Genomic DNA, 18,126 nt, shown 5'->3' on the forward strand with positions numbered 1-18,126 from the left:
TCGATCAGGCAAATGAACGTGCATTACCACTTCTTCGAGTGAGTAGTGTTACAACCTGCACCAGAAATGGATACAGACTGCAAGGCAGTACGCCAGAGGTGAATATGACAGGATAATCGAAGGTTGTGGCAAGCGTCTCAGACACGGGTTCACTGTCAACAACAGGTTGTTCTAACAAAGAGCTACTGAAAGTAGATTGTAGACAAATGAACTTGAATTGCTTGCATGAGGAATCAGATTCCTCGATACGGGGAGCGCCCGGCGCTCCCCCCTATTTATGTCAAGCTGTCTACATATATTTCTGAAGTATCTTTGTACCTTGCTCAGTGTGCTCAGTGGTCTTGGCCACTGATCAGACTGAGCAACTCCTGATTGGTTGCACGGGGGCTTGTGGGTCTTTCCATCCCTGGCCCAATGATTGGCTGAGGTGCCCAGCACCTCGGGTACCACCCAGTGGTTCCTGTATAGGGGTATTACGCTTGGGACGTAACACTGTACTGGTAAATCAGGAAATTACTTGAAGAACTTAATGAGGTTTATTGTCTGTAAAGGTAGTTAAAGTATTTAAGTCTGGCCGATATTCCCCAATTTGCTTTCATAGCTGTTTCTTATTCTCGACAAGCCAGACGCAGCTTACTTCTATTTATCATCAATTCACTATCACCTTTTGCTTCTGCTCTCAGCATATCAATATGGTCAATTTGAGAGACCTTCTCCTTCAGCCCTCCTTGCCAAATGGCACTGCCTCATTAAACACATTACCAGGAGCCAGCAAACCCAGTCTGACCGAGAAGAACTGGGCGCGGCGTTATCCCCCAGTTCCAATCATGCAACCATTCTATGAAAACCCTACCCGAGACGAGATTGATATACTGTTCGGGCGCGAAGATGCTTTAGACGCGTTTCTCCTAAATAGGGAGGTGAGCCCTTTGAACAGCACCATGGAATGGCTACAGAACGAGGGCGACAGTGTCAGGACATTCTACACGAAAGTCTCAGAACCCATCCAGCTTGCCTTCCAACCATTCATGATCCAACGGTCAGAATCAGGACCTCTTGGCCCAACCACTGTCAACCAGACCATTGACTTTACTTGGGGATGTGGAGACCGTTGCCTTGTGATAGGGGAGCTTAAAAGGCATGGAATAATCGATGTCGCAAGATGGACGGGAGAGGTTGAAGCAGATCGCAATAGGAACTGGCTAGGAAGGGAGCTAAGAGCGTAAGTATAACAGCCCTATAATGATAGCTGCTTGCTGATAGGTATAATGATATAGATACTGCCATTTATACAAATGCTTCGTTGGAGCAGTATTTGACGGCCGGTCCCTCTTGATCCTTATATTTCAAGCTCAGGCGGTTCAGGATATCCAGCAGGGAAACTGCCCGATTATCGGCCTTCTTTTCTCAAGCGACTGTGAAACATTGCGCTATGGCCTCTTCCGGACGGTGACCCATCAGATTCGAAGAATGCAAGCTGCCACAGCCCCAGAAGCGATCGTGGATGGTTATGTTCGCAGATACAATTTGTTGACAGGGTATCCTTATTGGGTTAATGGGAATGACGAACGCGACGTATATCCAGTACATCCCAATGGCCATATACGCAAACTTGATCCGAGTGGCGCATGGTACTGGGCTCGCGCGGATGGAAATGCTATCTTGGACGAGAATGGTGACACTGTTTGGGATACTTTTAGCCTCATGTGACGAACCCCTAATCAGAGCCCCTGGAGGCTGCTCTGAATGACGGTTCTGTGTAGCTAAAAGGTACACTTGGTCTCAATAACTTAAGCTTGCATTTCTTACAGATCATGGATTACCTTGGATCACTTCTGTCAGATTGATCCCTTGCGCTCCCGTCACCTTTGGATCATGTTGGACCACCTTTCCTGGTGATCCATCGGTGCTCCAATCTTGATTGGCTGAGAGCTCTCCATGCTCCCCCCGTACCTAGGGTCGTGTGATGCTGTGGTGCCTAGAAAAGTGGATCCCACTTGTTTGCTTGTGCTACCATCCTTTTTTTTATTAAAACCTTGAGCCATTCCATCTCGCCTATTTTCCTGCGTTCTAACCATTCTACTCTATCACTCTACCCCGTCACTTACTTCAAGATGGAAGACGATGAAGATAACAAGATAATTATCAAGGTATATACTTTAACTTTTAAAGGCTAATAGTTACTATTATTAATCCTAATTTTATAGGATATACAGTTTGGCTTCCGACGTTTTCGAGCACCTGCAAAACGAATCTACGGGAATCGGAATGTCTTTCTCTTAGATGTCCCGCCGAATCCAATTGCTAGCTGGCTATCATTTTGGATACCGCAGCTCGTCCGCTCCTGGCTACAGCGATTGCTACCAGAGTGGTTCTTGCCGACAACTGTCATTCTAAAGGAGCGAAACCCGAACAAGGCTGATAGCTACGAAAACGAAATCGACACATACCTGCATCTTCGATCCCTCCAGGGCACCCACATCCCGCGTTTGTTTGGTGAAGTAGCCGTCAGCGACCCCCACGCGCAGAGATACCAGATCAGCAAGCGACCCACTCCTGCCATCCTCCTGGAAAACGTCGAAGGAGTATCGCTACACAATCTCCCAATTAAAGAGCTAGGGAATGATCAGCTTCTCAATCAACTCCAGTACATATATGACCTGCTTACGAAAAACGGGGTTCTTCATGGCGATCCAAGGCTCCACAATTTTCTACGTGTTGATCAGAGGGTCGTTGCTATCGACTTTGAGCTTTCCGAGCCTCTTGTCGGTGATATAACGAATGAGGAAGAATTGGAGACCTTGAAGGGTGATATTAAGAGACGGACTGGGGAGGGAGCTCCCATCAGGCAGCCTCCCTGCCAAACCTCGACGCTCCCTCAACGCCGCCCGCTCGCACTAACCACGCCCGCGCCACTTTGTGGAGGGAGACCGGCAGGGTGTGCAAAGGATTGATGATTGGCTCACCAGATGGTCCCGCCGGCCGGTTACTCGCATCAAACGGATTGCTGAAGATGGTGGGAAAGGAGGAGTGTGATGGTTATGATGGTGATGGAGAGGGAGGGGAAGGGACTGTGGTAAGGGTGAGGGAAAGGGCTGTGGTAAGTGTGAGGGGAAAGGGCTGTGGTAAGGGTAGGTAGTGGAGGGAAGGGGGATTGTCATACGTGTGGTCTTAATTTCGCACTCATTTTCGTACTGGATCCACGTCTTCCATCTCTGCGCCACGAGCCATCGTATCACATAGTTATCTTAGGATACTTGCCCCATTCTTCGTTTTTAAACTCCCCAAAAAGTCGTAACTCTTGAGAATCTCGGCTCGATAGGCGCCGGTGTGTCCCGACATGCAAGAGGTTCCACCGTCGATATTGTGGGTCGCTGAGATTTCAAAGTTCCTCCTCTCGATATAGGCCGCTCCGAGCCAATTGAAGATGCGCTCGCTGGGTGGCGGAGCCACAGATCCCTGTAACTTATATAAACACCAACAGAACATTGGGAGCCAGGTATGACAGGCTGCGAGTAAGGCGCGCGGATGGGCACCTGTCCTGCATTCTTCGCCCCCTGGGCGCTGGCCGTTCCCCGGCTGCAGCCAATAAGTGGCTCAAAGCGCACCTTTGGGCCCTCTAGCACAGGCTTCTAAATTTTGCACTTCCTCAAGAAGACCGGGCGCCCGGTTCCTGCCATTGAATATCTTCGAACGCGTCGAACGACCCATAACCGGCCCCCTATGTTATTCTTATTACCGAATTCCGTGTCACTTGATCTCGGCATCTATTTCCCCGCCGCAGTTAATTAATCCGCTTCAAGCAGATGCCCCGCCAACTACCCCGCCGAGATTTGCTTTTACATATAAATTTCCATTAAGAATACTCGCCAGCAAACGGGCTGTTGTGCCAATATAGCGGCTCGATATGCTTCGGAGCAGTTAAGCAAAATGCCTCCAGAGTCGATGTAGCGTTGTCGGCAATATCGAGCGGCCGCTTTAGATGCAGCCGGTGTGATTGAGAGAGAGATTCGAAGCCACAAACGTATAAACGAGATTCGAGGTCGCCCTGGCAAGATAGCGAGATTCGAAGTCACAAGCGGGGGTGGGCAGGATTCGACGGGCGGGGTAGGTGAGATTAAATGCGACGACTAACAAGGTAGGGAAAATTCTCGCTTACCACGGCGGTGACACTTTTCCCGGTTCAATGCAGAGCCCTTCCATTCAGGCAGCAGGACGTGGGCAGCTTTTTTCAATTGGCTGACATGGGTTGTATGCGAGGCAGCCGGCTGCGAGAAGATAGCTGCAGATTTGATGGCTGTCCTCGCTCCAGCCCCGTCACCTAGTTACACCTCGCCTAGTCCCTCCGAGTTCTTCCGTATATGTTGGTCGTGGGACAGATACGCTGTCATAAAATGTGTGACCGGACGACGTAATAGCCAATCGGATGCAAGAACTCCGCCATCAAAATCCTTACTAAAGAGCGCCAAAATCACTGTTCAAGAACTCCTGCCTTAAATCTATCGAAAGTCTGTACAAGAGCGTCACCGCCAAAAAAATCTTTGCTTAAGAGCTCGTCTTTTTTCAGTGCCATGAACCCAGACGAGAAAGCTGCGAAAATCCTTGCGGATGCACTTGCGCGTTACCCAAACAATGTGTCGCTTTCGAAAAAAGATTTCAGTCGGGTCTACAAATTCCTTGAAATGGTATTTATTCCGGGTGTCCTCGGAGATACCACAAAGAGACGTTGCTTCCAACAGCTGAAGCATGAAATACTCCCTGCCGTCGGGGTCCTCCTTAAATCGAAGGATATCGCCGACAACGCTACATCGACTCTAGAGGCATTTTGCTTAACTGCTCCGAAGCATATCGAGCCGCTATGTTGGCACAACAGCCCAAAGCTCTGGCAAGCGTGTCTGGGGACTGCGATAAGTGACCCAGCATACTTGACATTCCGGAAAGGTAAGCCTCCACAGTTTGTTAAGTTGTATAAACTAACAATAGCCTAGTTGCTGTTGATAAGGTCCGACCGCCCTTGGTTCAAGCACTGCCCAGTTCCAATTCTACCCAACCTATTACAATTAGTTCGCTGCTACAAGGAGGGGCTGCGTCTCAACAAGAGGTGGATACAAGTGTTGCCTCCCTGGGCAACTCTGCACAGACTGCTGTTTCGCCATGGACAATGACTTGCTCTTCATGCAGCACGACGGTGCGCCTTCAGTGCGCCTGCAAGCAAACGACTGAGGGTAAACCTTTAGGTTATAATTTATCTTACTTCCACCTAACTAACAACCGGAACCTCAGGACCGTCTTCCTCGACAAACAGCATTGCGCCGCTGCCAGCAAATCCCACCGCGTCCAGCCCCACGAACACCCCGCTGCTACCCACATTAATCCACCCCACCGCGCCTCCCATTGCTACGCCGACAGTGCCACCAAGGGACACAAGCGGGAACAAACCTGTTTCTCTTTTCACGGACTCTGGTGCTATAGCTGGGCCATTACAACAAAGGAAACGGCGGAGAGGAGAGGGTAGGCCTGCCTTTGTGCGATTCTTCGCCATGAGCTGACACAGATCCTATCTCAGATACACCCGCGACAGACCCTGATAAGCCAAACCTCGTTCCGATCCCCAAATCTCAGGCACACAGCATCGAATCTTCTCTAGCGAATCCAGTCCAGTCGAGCGAGGAGCCTACGTGGCCTTGGCCAAATAAAAGCCAATTCAACGCTGAGAAGCTTTGCGAATATTTGACGCAGCATATACCCGAAGAGATCGAGTTCACCAGGCACCATCAGCAATACATCTCATCTATCTTTTCAGTTGGCATCCAGTTCCAGATCACGTCGGCTTGGTGCGGAGCAAGATCCATTGCATTTAGATCTAGATTCTTTGTTCCTCGGTCGGTGTTATTGAAAAGTATTTTAGACCACCTACAAGAGGGGGGGAGGCCAGAGAATTATGGTCTCGAGGCCAAACTAGCTCCGAACTCGACGACTTTTAGAACGTACTGGTGGCACTTTGATAAGACAGGAGACGGAGTTGTCTGGCCAAATGTATTTGGGGACCTTTTGCTAAGATGGCAGCGACCAGTGCATGTTGCTACTATAATTCGACAGCTTAATTCTGATGAACGTAAAAGACGGTTGGTTGTTCCGACGCAGGTAAAAACGTATCAGAAGTAATATATAAATATCTGCCATCGTGCGGTTTATTCTTGCCCGTCGATAACCAAACTCCGTCGATGATAATGATACCGGAGGCCCCATCGAAGTCGACGACTACTGCGACATACTCCTGGTCGGAGCTGTCTATACAAAACTCAAGCTGCGACTGCTGTTCCACGGTCTAAAATGATCAGTACTCGTAAATTTGCATTATAGTGAAGCACGTACAAGCTCCTTGCCTAATTCTTTTCTCACTGCCTCCAAAATATCGTCATCACTCCAACCTGTAACGTTTATCTCACTCATCGTGACAGGACCCAATTCGATTTGCGGAGGTTTGCTGGCGAGTATTCTCAATGTAAATTTATATGTAAAAGCAAAGATTTGCGTGAGGCATTATGTTTGCAAGGTGACTGTTTGCCCAATTTAGGCCCGACGAAATTCTCTCGCAACTTCTCTCGGCGGGGTAGTTGGCGGGGCATCTGCTTGAAGCGGATTAATTAACTGCGGCGGGGAAATAGATGCCGAGATCAAGTGACACGGAATTCGGTAATAAGAATCAGATTTAGTTTTAGATAACATAGGGGGCCGGTTATGGGTCGTTCGACGCGTTCGAAGATATTCAATGGCAGGAACCGGGCGCCCGGTCTTCTTAAGGAAGTGCAAAATTTAGAAGCCTATGCTAGAGGGCCCAAAGGTACGCTTTGAGCCACTTATTAGCTGCAGCCGGCGCCCAAAATGCAGGACAGGTGACCATCCGCGCGCCTTACTCGCAGCCTGTCATACCTAGCTCCCAATATTCTATTAGTGTTTATATAAGTTACAGGGATCTATAGTTAGCAACCCTCTTTCCCATAACCTTAAACGCGGTTTACTCTTAGGCTAGGAAATTGCAATCTTTCTACCTAACCTCATTGTCCAGGTACTCCTCCGCTTTTCGATTTATTGAACCTCCGTTAACCTTTACTTAGTTAATAATAAGGTCGACAGTTACCAGCCTAGTTTTTAAAGCTCGTTCCGTCGAAGATAAACTAAACGGCAACATTATCCTTGGCCTGATCGTGACGGCTGAAGCTGTCCTGTTGGGTCTCGGAAGCTGGAAGATTTTTGAGGGAATAACAATTGAGTTCGCCTGGCTCGCGGCTCTTCCCTTCTATCTCTGCCACTTCCTCTCCGCCACTATAACGTTGCGGGGCATAGCACGGGCTGCGATAACTCCAAGGTGTTATTCATGGATAGGAGTGCAGGCGGCCGCGATTTTGTTTACCGTCGTCATTCCATTTGTGGTTCCGGTAGAGTATCAACATTTATCTCACTGCTTCACCTGCATAATTGTGGCTGGTGAACTTGGTGGCTGGAAAGTATACCAGGAACTCAAGTCCAAGGGGCAGATGACGGGGGGAACGCTACATTCACGTAATCCACCAAAAACTCCCGCAGATTCAAGTCAAATCGGCTCCACCCTCGCACCTATAAGCGACAGCAACAACTACGTCCCTCATGAAGGCTCAACCAGTGTGTGACTGGAGAGCGATGGTGAGATCTTGAAAGAGGTCAGGAAGTATACTGGGAAGGGTAGGTTTTGCTTTTTATCTCCCAAACAATGCCATTCTGTACTGATTTGTTATTGCTAGGAGAGCTGTGTATCGATACGGACGAACGTGACTACGTTGCTGCGGTTGTCGATTTCGATGGGCCGGATGGTATTATAGAAAGAACCTCCCACCTGCATATTTCCTCCCTGACGTGTACAGAATACATTGAGCCATTGTTATCAACAAAACCATTGACACTAGAACACCGTGAGCACTCCAGCCCGCTCTCCCATCGAGCAACCGAAACTGGCTAGGCACCTGCGGCCATGCATCGCGAGTTGGCAAACGTTGTCTGTATCGTGGAATGATCTCCCCATGTACGGATCAACCTGAGAATCACGGGCGAGCACTTTAGGTGCTGATTAAGCCGGTCGGCTCCCCCATCCGGCAACCGGAAGCCATTGCGGGCCGATCAAGCCTACACGCCCGGGGCGCACCAATATTGTAGCCGTGTGCCTGTGTGCCGTGTGTCGTGTGCTGTGTGTTGTGTCTTGGGGGGTGCATCCACCTGTGATTGGCCTCCGACTGATTGGTCCGGAGCTCCCTGCAGTCCGTGAGCCAGGCCGAGGTGAGCACTCCAGCCAGCCCCCATCCACCTTTAGGGTCGTCCATTTGAGATAAACAGGGGGGTTTTTACAGTGGAGCTCCTGAACAGGGATTTCTTAGTTGAGCTTTCCAACAAGGGCTTTTACAAAAGGCTTATAATAAGGATTTTAAAGTGGAGTTCTTTGCATCCGATTGGCTATCACTTATACCATAAAACGCCGGGAATGTCTCGGCTGGAGAATTGTCACCGTTGCCTGTTGGCCCAGTTTGCTAAGACTCATCTTTTGATACCCTGTGGGTGCGTCGAGCCTGGAGCTTTTTCACCAACACTCGAACGCGGGGAAATGAAGGGCACGCGCAACCATCAATGCGTGTTCGGCCCACGCCTACAATGGTGGTAATGGGGCAATACTGAGGATGCGTGCACCTGTGTTTACCCATGAGGTTCCCATCGTGGAAGAACCGGAGCTTTCCCAGCCCCCTCAAGCCAATGACACACCATATTTGCCCACCGCGTGCCGATGTTTGCAAAGAAGAATCGCTGATCACACTCTGCCTGGCTAAGCTCGGCCCAAATCTCCTGGGCACCGCGCAAATCGATTCTCCAGGTAGAGTCGTTCAATGCAATCTTGATGTCAGCAACCGAGAGCAGGCAAATAAGGACAGGGAATCCTGGCCCCTGATCAGTAAGTGAGCTCCCTAAGTAAGCCTAATATGCAAGCCTCCAGTCGTTTAAGGCCTGAAGTAGCGCGAAATACGGCTTACCACGTCGCTGTATGTGACTGATGACCGCCAACCCGAGACAAACTCGTGCAAAGTTGCGCTTGGCCGATAGTCGAGTGGGGGTGACTTTCTCGTAATCGGTAGAGAGGTTAATGAGTAAATTCTTTACAAGTTTAATGTCGTCATTGGAACCGTCGAGTCCTCGAGCAAGGTGAAACTCGGCCCGACTTAGGTGCAGGAGCCGTTTACGTGGGCTCGTCGTGATAACCATTCCTACTAGCAAAGTACTCCCCTTATCCCACAAAGCGAGCTCTCCGTATGCTACGATAAGGTGGAGTTTGGAAAGGAACTGAGGTCGAGGTGCAGGATACTGGGAGCTCAGTGGCTCGAGGCACAAGCGCGATTTCTGAAAAGCACCCTTGTAGCGGCATAGCTTCCCCCTCATTAGGTCAAAGCGGAAGCTCATGATACTTTCAAGGAGAGAGGGCTGTGCTACATAGGCAGGTCTAGAAGCTGCCACGATCGAGAAATATGGCCCTGTTCGGCGGCACTTTGTGCTTGGACAAGCAAGAACTCCCCGAGCAGCGCGTTACCCTTTGGTCCTGACTCCGCGTTGAAGGTGATGGCTGGTGGTTTGCCGTTCAACAAACGGAGAGCTGCTTGGCGGAGTTGGACAGCTAGGCGGAGGGTGAGGAAGAAACCCGCTGGAGCAAAGATTGGGCCACATCGAGGGTTCGCTCCTTCGTGTGGGGAGATCCAAAAGCGGAGGCGGCTATGCACACGTCGACGCCTCTTTTAATTTCATCCAAGCTAAGGGTGTCTGCCGATATCTCTTGCAGGGCCGGAAGCACAAACGGGAAGAGGGCCTGCCCTGTCTCAATAAACCTACACTGTTAGCACGACAGGTGGCGGGTAGCCGGCGGGTAGCTCAGTACTTACTTATCATCAAGTTCCTAGTGGGGAAAGCTGTGCAAGATAAGCCTTGCACTTTCTAACTGCCAGCATATGAAATGTTCCGGGACGCGGCGGAGCTCATTCTGGACAAATGTCCGACATGATGCTTCAACTGTCAGATCTCGGTCGGCCCACCAAGGGGGACTTTCCGTGTCGGGACCCACCAAGCTGTCAGTCAGGTGGACGGCGGGGATAGCACACACCACTTAAACGGCCCGGTCTAACCGTACAGAGTTATTAAACACAGGTTCCAGCTTAGCCAGACGATCGTACGATTCGTTTCCGTTCTCATTCCAGGCCTTCAAAGGAAACAAAGCTCGATAAAATAGATCAGCAGGTACTGGTCGGGACTCCAAGCAAGCCAGGATTCGTAGTATAGATTTGCAATCCTCAGTGAGAGCAGGGCAGGTCCGAGAATGGCGTAGAAGAGATGCATGGGTTTGGTAAACCTTGCCGAAGTAGCAGCGGCGCTCTGGGTCGAGACACTCGAGGTCATCCATGTTATGAGGAGGTAACGAATTTGTATCCCGCGCTTGCGAGGAGCCCAACTGCATGTGCCAAGATACAACCCTGGCAAGAAAGTGGGGTATATCAGATCTGCACTGTAAGCCCCAGCCCAACCACACAGCTTCTGGCTTTTGGCGGTTCAAAGATCCCCATCAGCAAACACACCAGCCAGTGATAGTTCCATCATCAACAATGAGCAAACAAGCTAGCAAGTATCTCGAGTAATAAATAAGAAGTTTCACCATGCTTTTGCCAATACCACGAACTTTCCCTTCTCCTCATAATGCGGCCCTATAATAAACCCTATTCAGACGGACTGGTGGATCGTTCGTGCATGGTCGCTATGTGCTCCAATAACCGCGACAATAACCCCAAGTTTATCTGGGCCAACGAAAACGCTTTATATTGCCTGACACACTTTACAAGGATGTCGCTCCACTCGTCGGGGACCCATTCTAGTCGAAGCACTGAAACTCCTGAAACGATATTGTGGATTCGTCGTTTTTTGGCCCGCTTTGGGGCAGATCGGGAGCTACTTGATTTATACGATAAGGGCGAACTCGTTCCAAGACGTGATACATAGGTGCTGGATTTCTGGGATGGAAACTGAGGATTGATGGCAGATTGATGGCAGATGGCAGATGGCAGATGGCAGATTGCAGATGAGGATTGATGGAAGAAGATGAAGATTGATGGCCGGACTTTACTACTATGTATCTCATAACCTCTTCTCCGGATAAAACCAGCTACCCATCAGTCACTGCCGAAATGAAGGTGTTGATGATTGAGGAAAGAATCAACTCAAACCAGCCCAGGTTGGCTGCGCCTATGGGAGCGACTGTGGAATCCACCACAGAACAATCACTCTCCCTGATGCCTGGGCTTGTGTACGTAGCACGTGCTTTCGTGATCGCTTGTTGTGGATCCTTCAAGTTTTCCAACAATAGTTGCTGAATGTCGTGGACCTTCGCGGTTGCGGGTAAACTGGAGGCAAACTCCGCTGACATTTTCGCCAGTGCTTCGGGTTCAGATATGTCCTTATACCAGTGACTGAACATTTGCTGGGTGACGGCCTGAACTGGATGAGGGGGGAACTCGAATTTGGCGTCGATTCGGCCGGGGCGAGTAAGGGCTTCGTCCAAGAGCTCAGGATGGTTGGTTGTAATGATGATGATTTGACCATCTCCCAAGCCCATGAAACCATCAAGACTCTCCAAAGCCCAGCAAGGGTCAGGTAGTTCTGCGAATTGGGGTCCTGCTTTATGCTGCGGGATCGATTGGCGACGCGGCAATCGATGTCTTCCATAAGTATAATGCTGTTACTATCGACATCTTGAAACAGCTCAACGAGACCGGTATCGGTAAGCCCTGGCTGGGTTAGGGTGAATTTGAAAACTGCGCGCTGGAATGAGCATGCGAGAGCTCTCGCTACTGTTGTTTTGCCACATCCTGGTGGACCGCTAAATAGCAACCCGAGCTAGTAAGGAATCTTAAGGGTGTCAAATCTCATCTTCGTTTCGTGATCGCAGAATTGTTGATCTGGTTGATGATACTGTTCTTGAAGGTTTGCTTAAGGTATACTGTGTCCAAGGAGCGTGTTTTCGCTTTCTTGAGCTTCTTCCAGTTGGATATTCCCCATTTGAGCTCGGTTGGCACATATACATTTAACCCCTCTTTACGACTAACGTAGTTGATAAGCGAATGACACAGATAAGCGAATGTGTTGCGCATACGCAATCCAGGCTGAGATCCTGCAGATGCACCTCGTTGCAAGGCGAAGAGTTGTTGATAGGAATGACCACCCAATGATTGAATTTTCTTTCTGTTTTCCTTTAAGGCCAGAGAACCTCCATTATATCTGTACATGTTGGTGGCAAATGGTACCATGTCCAGCTGAACTGGCTACGCTAGTTCAGCTCCCCTGAGCTCTGTTCAGCTTGGTTGACCCAAACCCCTCACTTCAGCTTGACAGAATGACACACGAAATCGAACCTGCGCAACAAAATCTATATCTATTCCACTAAAACAACTCAAAACAAATGAAACTACTCGGAGTCGTCTTCCTCAGACGTTTCCACAACTATCTGACAAGTGCGCGCATTGTGGCTAGGCTCGCCGCAGTTGCCACAACGCCGCGCGCGCGTCTCAGCCCTCGGCTTCCGACCACTACCCGCCGGCGTTTCCTCCTTGATCTGCACCTCAACCTCTCTCTGACCCTGTATATCCTGTGCATCCTGTACACTAAGCGATCCTCCTTGCCGCAGCCGTTGTTTTTTGGCCCTTCGGCGCTTGCTGAGCGCCTCATTCGCTGCTCGAAGGCTCTGGTTCTCCGACTTTAACAATGCCAACTGATGCATTATCTTAGATGTCCCTTTCGCAAAGATATCAACCGCCCTTAAAATCTCGGTTGGAGAGCTATTTTGATGCCGAGCAATTCGATTCTTAATGAGGGTAGACTGCGAAAAGGCTTCGGTTGGGTTGTTTGGGGTCTTGGAAACCCAGGTGTGGGCACTGCCAGGCCGCGGGTTCGAGGGAGTTGGTGTCTTTAAACGAACGTCGAGCTGGGAGATCACTTTCTCAGGGTCCAAAGGAACAAGTCCAGCGCCTCGGAAACCTCCTCGAATGTTGTCGCTCGTCATTGCTGCCTGGTGCGCTGCGAAGATCGCGGGAAGGAAGTCCTCCTTAGTGATGTGGGTTATGCTTGCCCGCATCATCCCCTCGATCTGCTTGCCGTATGCCGTCTTGAGCGGGGCTGAAACAGCCAACATCGAGTGGCTGGAGGATGTGAGATGAGTGAGGAGGCATACAGAGGGTGATAATGTTATTCTCCTTGCAGTAGACCTCGAAATCGGTCGAGTGGTGGCTGTCGTGGCCGTCGAGGACGAGGAGGCGATGAACCCCGGCTGTTGAGATAACGCCCATTATAAACCCAGTCTCGTCAAAGTTGTAGATATCCGCCTCCAGGATACCATATTTCGCAATTGTGTTCCGCACCAGCGCGAACCAGCCACGAATAATCTCTGGATCTTCGCATTGGGCCCTCTGGTAGTCGTATTTCCGATTAAAACGCGTGGTGAGTTTTAGATGCCGTTTAACGAAGTTGTGTGCCCAACGCGTCCCGACGCGTTGGGCGTCGCGTTCGGCAAGCAGTCGATTCGCCATATCTTCCACACGAGACAAGCGGGGAGGAAATCTTTGGAATCTAGATCGAGGATATACTGAACAATGACCGATTCTTCTAAGTCGGTCAATTTCCGCGAGTTGGCTGGAATATCGCGTCGTGATTGCATGCCACGTCTGCGACGACTTAGTTTTTGGTGATCCACACTATATATCTTACCAGCGGCTCGAGCGCTTAGGTTCGGGTCATTTTGCATTGCCTGGAGAGCCAAGAACAACTGGGCATCGTCGTTTTTGCAAGACATATTTGTGTTGTAAAGAAAACTAGAGAAGAAGCTGGGAGATGCGTGGTGGCGACGTCGTGTGTCATTCGCTTATCTGTGTCATTCGCTTATCAACCACGTTAACGAAAGCTAGAAGGTCGATTATAGCTTCAACAGTTAGCTTCCAGGTCTGTTTTATAACGAGCTTTAGTACCTTGTCGATCACCCTTATCCCAACACCAGATCTCGATGAGCTCCTCTCCCGGGCTGTCTTTTGCGGAACTACTGATGATGCGTTGTCTAGCATGAAGAGTGTGATGGTGCTATCGAAAGGCGATATTATAATTGGGGCGAAGGCCGAGAAAGTCCTGTTATCCGTCAACCACTGTCCATTGTATGGTAGTGAATATTTACCCTATCCATTTGCCTTGAAACCCAAAAGCCGTCCTTTTTTTTCCTGTATCCTGTGTCTCGCCTCTGTAACATGGCTTTACTGGACTCGTCCAAAAAAAATCCGGCTATCGTCGTTGTTCTCAGCGATCCAATGAAGGACTTGATTGTAGTGCGGCTATCTGTTTTTGACGGTGAACTTCTCGTCACCAAACCATAGAAGCCAGAGCGTGCTCTTGAGTTTGCCATTCCAGCTTCAGAGGAGTACGGCCGAGATGATCGTAAAAAGGGTGCTAAACTTTGAATAAACTAGCTGGTAAATCATGGCAGCTTATCTTATGTGGTTGGAAAGGTGATAGGTAGGTAATCAGGAGAAGGGAACTTAATAGCTTGAGAATCTGCCAGGGGAAGCGGGAGGTCTCTCGTCCCTGTAATGTGACCGTCGTCCGGCTGAGGCCAATCCCCTCTCATTTTTAAAGCTATAATACGCTTTTGGTCTTATTTTATTTATACAATTTACATATTTGAGGGAGAATGAACACCTCCTTAGCACCTTTTTCCCCCAACGAAACGACCACCACGAAGACAAACCGATTGATCTCAGTGAGGTCAACACACGCTTGCTCAACCCTACTTCACGCAACCGTGCTCACGATACCTTTTCACACCGAAGCACCACTACGAGCCCGGCACCCTGCGATGATAGCGAGAAACAGTACTACGATAAATTCCTGGCGGATGGTGGGCGGCCTTTCTGTGACTTTTATTCTGTCGAGGCCACTATTGTAGAGAATCCGAAAACCCTTAAGTCGTGGCTACGCTCCACACCTTACCCGGAGAACAGGATATTTGCAACACAGTTCCATGACTGGCGGCAGTTCAAACAATGGAAAAAAACGGCTGGAATGATCCTAACCACAAAGATGCAATTGGGAAGGTACTCAAAGGCCAGAATATCCCACGATATCAAATTCTGGACGAACAAACGACGACGTGAATTGAGCACCTCGCCTACATATGCCTGCGTGAGCTGAAGGCTCACCCTTGCGATTGAGATATGCTTAGAAGTCGTAAACAGTGGATTCTTCAGGTTTTGCCTTCGGGTAGGAAAAGACAGAGGATCGACGAAAGCGATGACGACCGCCCACAAAAGCGCAACAGAGGTCTGCTCAGTGCCCAGAACACGGGAGCCGGTCTTTCAGTTGCTCTACCGCGGCCCCAGGGCCCCTGAAGGAGTCGGCGAATAGCCAAATTACCACCCATTTATAGGGGTCTCTGATGAGAAATGGGATTCGCCAACATGATGGCTTTCCGTGATTTGGTATTCGAGGTCGCGCCGTTATCCGGGAATGGCGATTGGAATATTATAAAATCTGCCATTAACCCGCATGATTTAGAACCATTAATTCAGACACTCTGAAAAGATGAATAACCAGACCACTTTCATCATTTGCATCATTGTTGGAATTGCAGTATCTGTTATCTCCACCATCATCTGCATAATGTTGCAGCAAAACTCCAAGAAACAGCTACTGCAAGTAATCTCGGCATCCAACAGCGCATCGAGGGCTAACCAACCGAGGAGCCAGACGACTGGCTCTACAGGCATCCTCGGCCAAAGTCCTACGTTCCATACCCTGGACGACCCCCGTATTATCGTGCACCTTATGAGAGTCGGACCGAGGCGTTCGACACAGACGAGTTGCATTTCGATGGAACACCTTGTATTTCACACGAAGCGCCGGTTTCTGCTCACACTGCTCTGCCGGCAAGGTCCCTCGCGGCCACAAATCCTTCATCTCGACAATGACCTGGGTCTCATTTACCTGGGGACTGGCCATGCGGCTGTGGTCGCTCTGGGCCGCCAGGTTACCAACCTGCATGCGACCAAGATTTTGCCATGCATTTATGCAATAGCTACAAGGCTAGAAAGAGATGACTACGGTACCGGCTATGTGCGCCATGTTATTGGCCTTTCGAGGCCCAGTGCTGGTCAAGCAGGAGCCCGAGGTCCGGCAATATGTTCAAGCAGCTGGAACCAACAGTTAGATATTTTCAGATGAGATTACGCAAATATAATATCACGTGATTATATCACTTTCCACTTTTTCCAAAGCAGCGGCTAATATCGTGTTCACTAATAAGGCATGTAATATCTGATCTCCATCATGAATATGGAAGGTTCTTGAACAAACTTGCGAGGGAATGTGGTTTGGCGTGTTGGCTCGGATGTCGGGGGGTGCTTCAGACCCCGAACACAGGTCGTAGCTCGCAATGCATTGTTGTTAACCAGAGGCTGAGGCACGGACCATGGCACCCTCCCCCCCCCTGTGTGACAAATGCAATATTAGACAAGGGTAGACCCCCCTGTTCCGGTGTATACCGGGCACTGGTTGGTTGACAAGCTGCGCATTCCCGCATGAGGAGACGTCTTGCTGCGTCGTGTGAACGACGCTTCGTGTCTCGATCATCTCGCAATTGACGACGAACAACCACAACAACGCCCCGTCCCCACCCACACTTGTTTCTCACAAACAAATTACCATGGATCTTCGAAATATGGTCTCGCAACCGGGGGAGGAGGTTGCATGGGCAACCTTTCGCACGGTGCAGGAACGTTCCAACGTCCCGACCAAGCATAATCCTGAACCGCTTGTCCGATTGACAGCCACAAGTCGCTACTCGGACAAAGAGACCTCTTTCGACGCTACCAAGGTGACTATTGCCGGCATTGTGCGGTTAGCCAAATACTGCCGTTCCTCGGAATGGGCTAGCATTTCAAAGTTCGGGGGTGTCCAGAAAGCCGCCTTCGTGTGGCTCAACCAGGCAGACCTGGACCAGGATGGTTATTGGCCGCACTATTATAATATACTTTCTCGTAAAGACACCCATCTAGCAAAACAATTCCTCTTAGGTACGTAGCGTTGCTTTCTCTTCGCGTATTCCACTGACCTTTAAGACATTACGTTATTGAAATGGCAGGATGATATTGATGGTCTCGTCTCCCGGGCCTACTCGCAAAAACGAGTGGATGAGCGTTCCATGCCAGGAGATCTTACCCCGGCTCCCACTCGGATGGGTGCAGATGCAGGAGAGAAGGAAGCCCCGCAGAACCCCAATGGACACTGGCCGCCCAATTGTGACTGCTCAGCTGATAAGCAGGTCGTCACGCAGATGCGGTCCGACCTTGAGAAGGAGATCCCGGATGCGAGGGCGGAAATCCAAGAAATGAGTGGTCTGACACTTGCCATGCTGACACAGTCAGGATTGGAGATGGCAGGGGTGGACCGGCGAAGTTTGTTCGAGGTGTATACCGAATTGTGGCGTGCTTGGGAGCAGAGCGCAACCTTTCAGGCCGAAGTCAAAACCAAACGACGCTTGTCAGTTTGCATATCCGCGGACCTGGACTTGTCCAAGCTTGGTGACATCGACTTCAGGATCAAGGTGGACCGTTCTCGCGGGCTGGAAGTCGTGAGCAAGTTCAGGGTTCCAATACATACTTGCATCAAGTCACTTGACCCGCCCCGGGATTGGCCACAAGAGGCGGGAAGGATCCCTAGCTGTAGTGACGTGGTCGAAAGCCTGTCGGTGGTATGTAATGACTTCGGAGGGTGTGTGTAGTCGGGTGCTGACACAGTTTGCAGGACAGTAGCCGCCTTGAAGATAACGCCAACTTGTACTTCTTTTTCAAGATCATCAATGTGTCCATCCCCCTGAAACTCACTGTGCTCGAGGGACAGGCTGTCACTGTGCGAGACCGCCACGAGCTCATCTGGATTTGGATACCTGCGGGTGACTTTGCGGCCTCGACAGAGGTGCCCAAGGGGGTGCAGATTGAGGTCATCAACGCAACCATTCAGAAGCAAGCTTTACAGGATTAA

At 50.0% G+C, this 18,126-nt stretch overlaps 3 protein-coding genes across 3 annotated transcripts; 2 read left to right on the forward strand and 1 right to left on the reverse strand.

Annotated features, from left to right (window-relative positions):
• Positions 1-2,072: 2,072 nt before the first annotated feature.
• On the forward strand, positions 2,073-2,954 carry QC762_0088600 (uncharacterized protein; the record flags this gene model as incomplete). The annotated part of the gene is made up of 2 exons (XM_062884030.1): positions 2,073-2,150; positions 2,208-2,954. The coding sequence occupies exons 1-2, from the start codon at positions 2,115-2,117 to the stop codon at positions 2,952-2,954; spliced, it is 783 nt and encodes a 260-aa protein (XP_062742899.1). The 5' UTR covers positions 2,073-2,114.
• A 3,100-nt stretch (positions 2,955-6,054) lies between these two features.
• On the reverse strand, positions 6,055-6,249 carry QC762_0088610 (uncharacterized protein; the record flags this gene model as incomplete). Its single annotated transcript, XM_062884031.1, has 1 exon — positions 6,055-6,249. The coding sequence occupies one exon, from the start codon at positions 6,247-6,249 to the stop codon at positions 6,055-6,057; it is 195 nt and encodes a 64-aa protein (XP_062742900.1).
• Positions 6,250-16,789: 10,540 nt separating this feature from the next.
• Positions 16,790-18,126, forward strand: QC762_0088620 (uncharacterized protein; the record flags this gene model as incomplete). The annotated part of the gene is made up of 3 exons (XM_062884032.1): positions 16,790-17,159; positions 17,205-17,836; positions 17,890-18,126. 3 exons carry the CDS (start codon positions 16,790-16,792, stop codon positions 18,124-18,126), a joined length of 1,239 nt encoding a protein of 412 aa, XP_062742901.1.

The sequence above is a fragment of the Podospora pseudocomata genome, chromosome 5, assembly GCF_035222375.1.
Source record: "Podospora pseudocomata strain CBS 415.72m chromosome 5, whole genome shotgun sequence".
In the NCBI taxonomy this organism is placed as follows: Eukaryota; Fungi; Ascomycota; class Sordariomycetes; order Sordariales; family Podosporaceae; genus Podospora; species Podospora pseudocomata.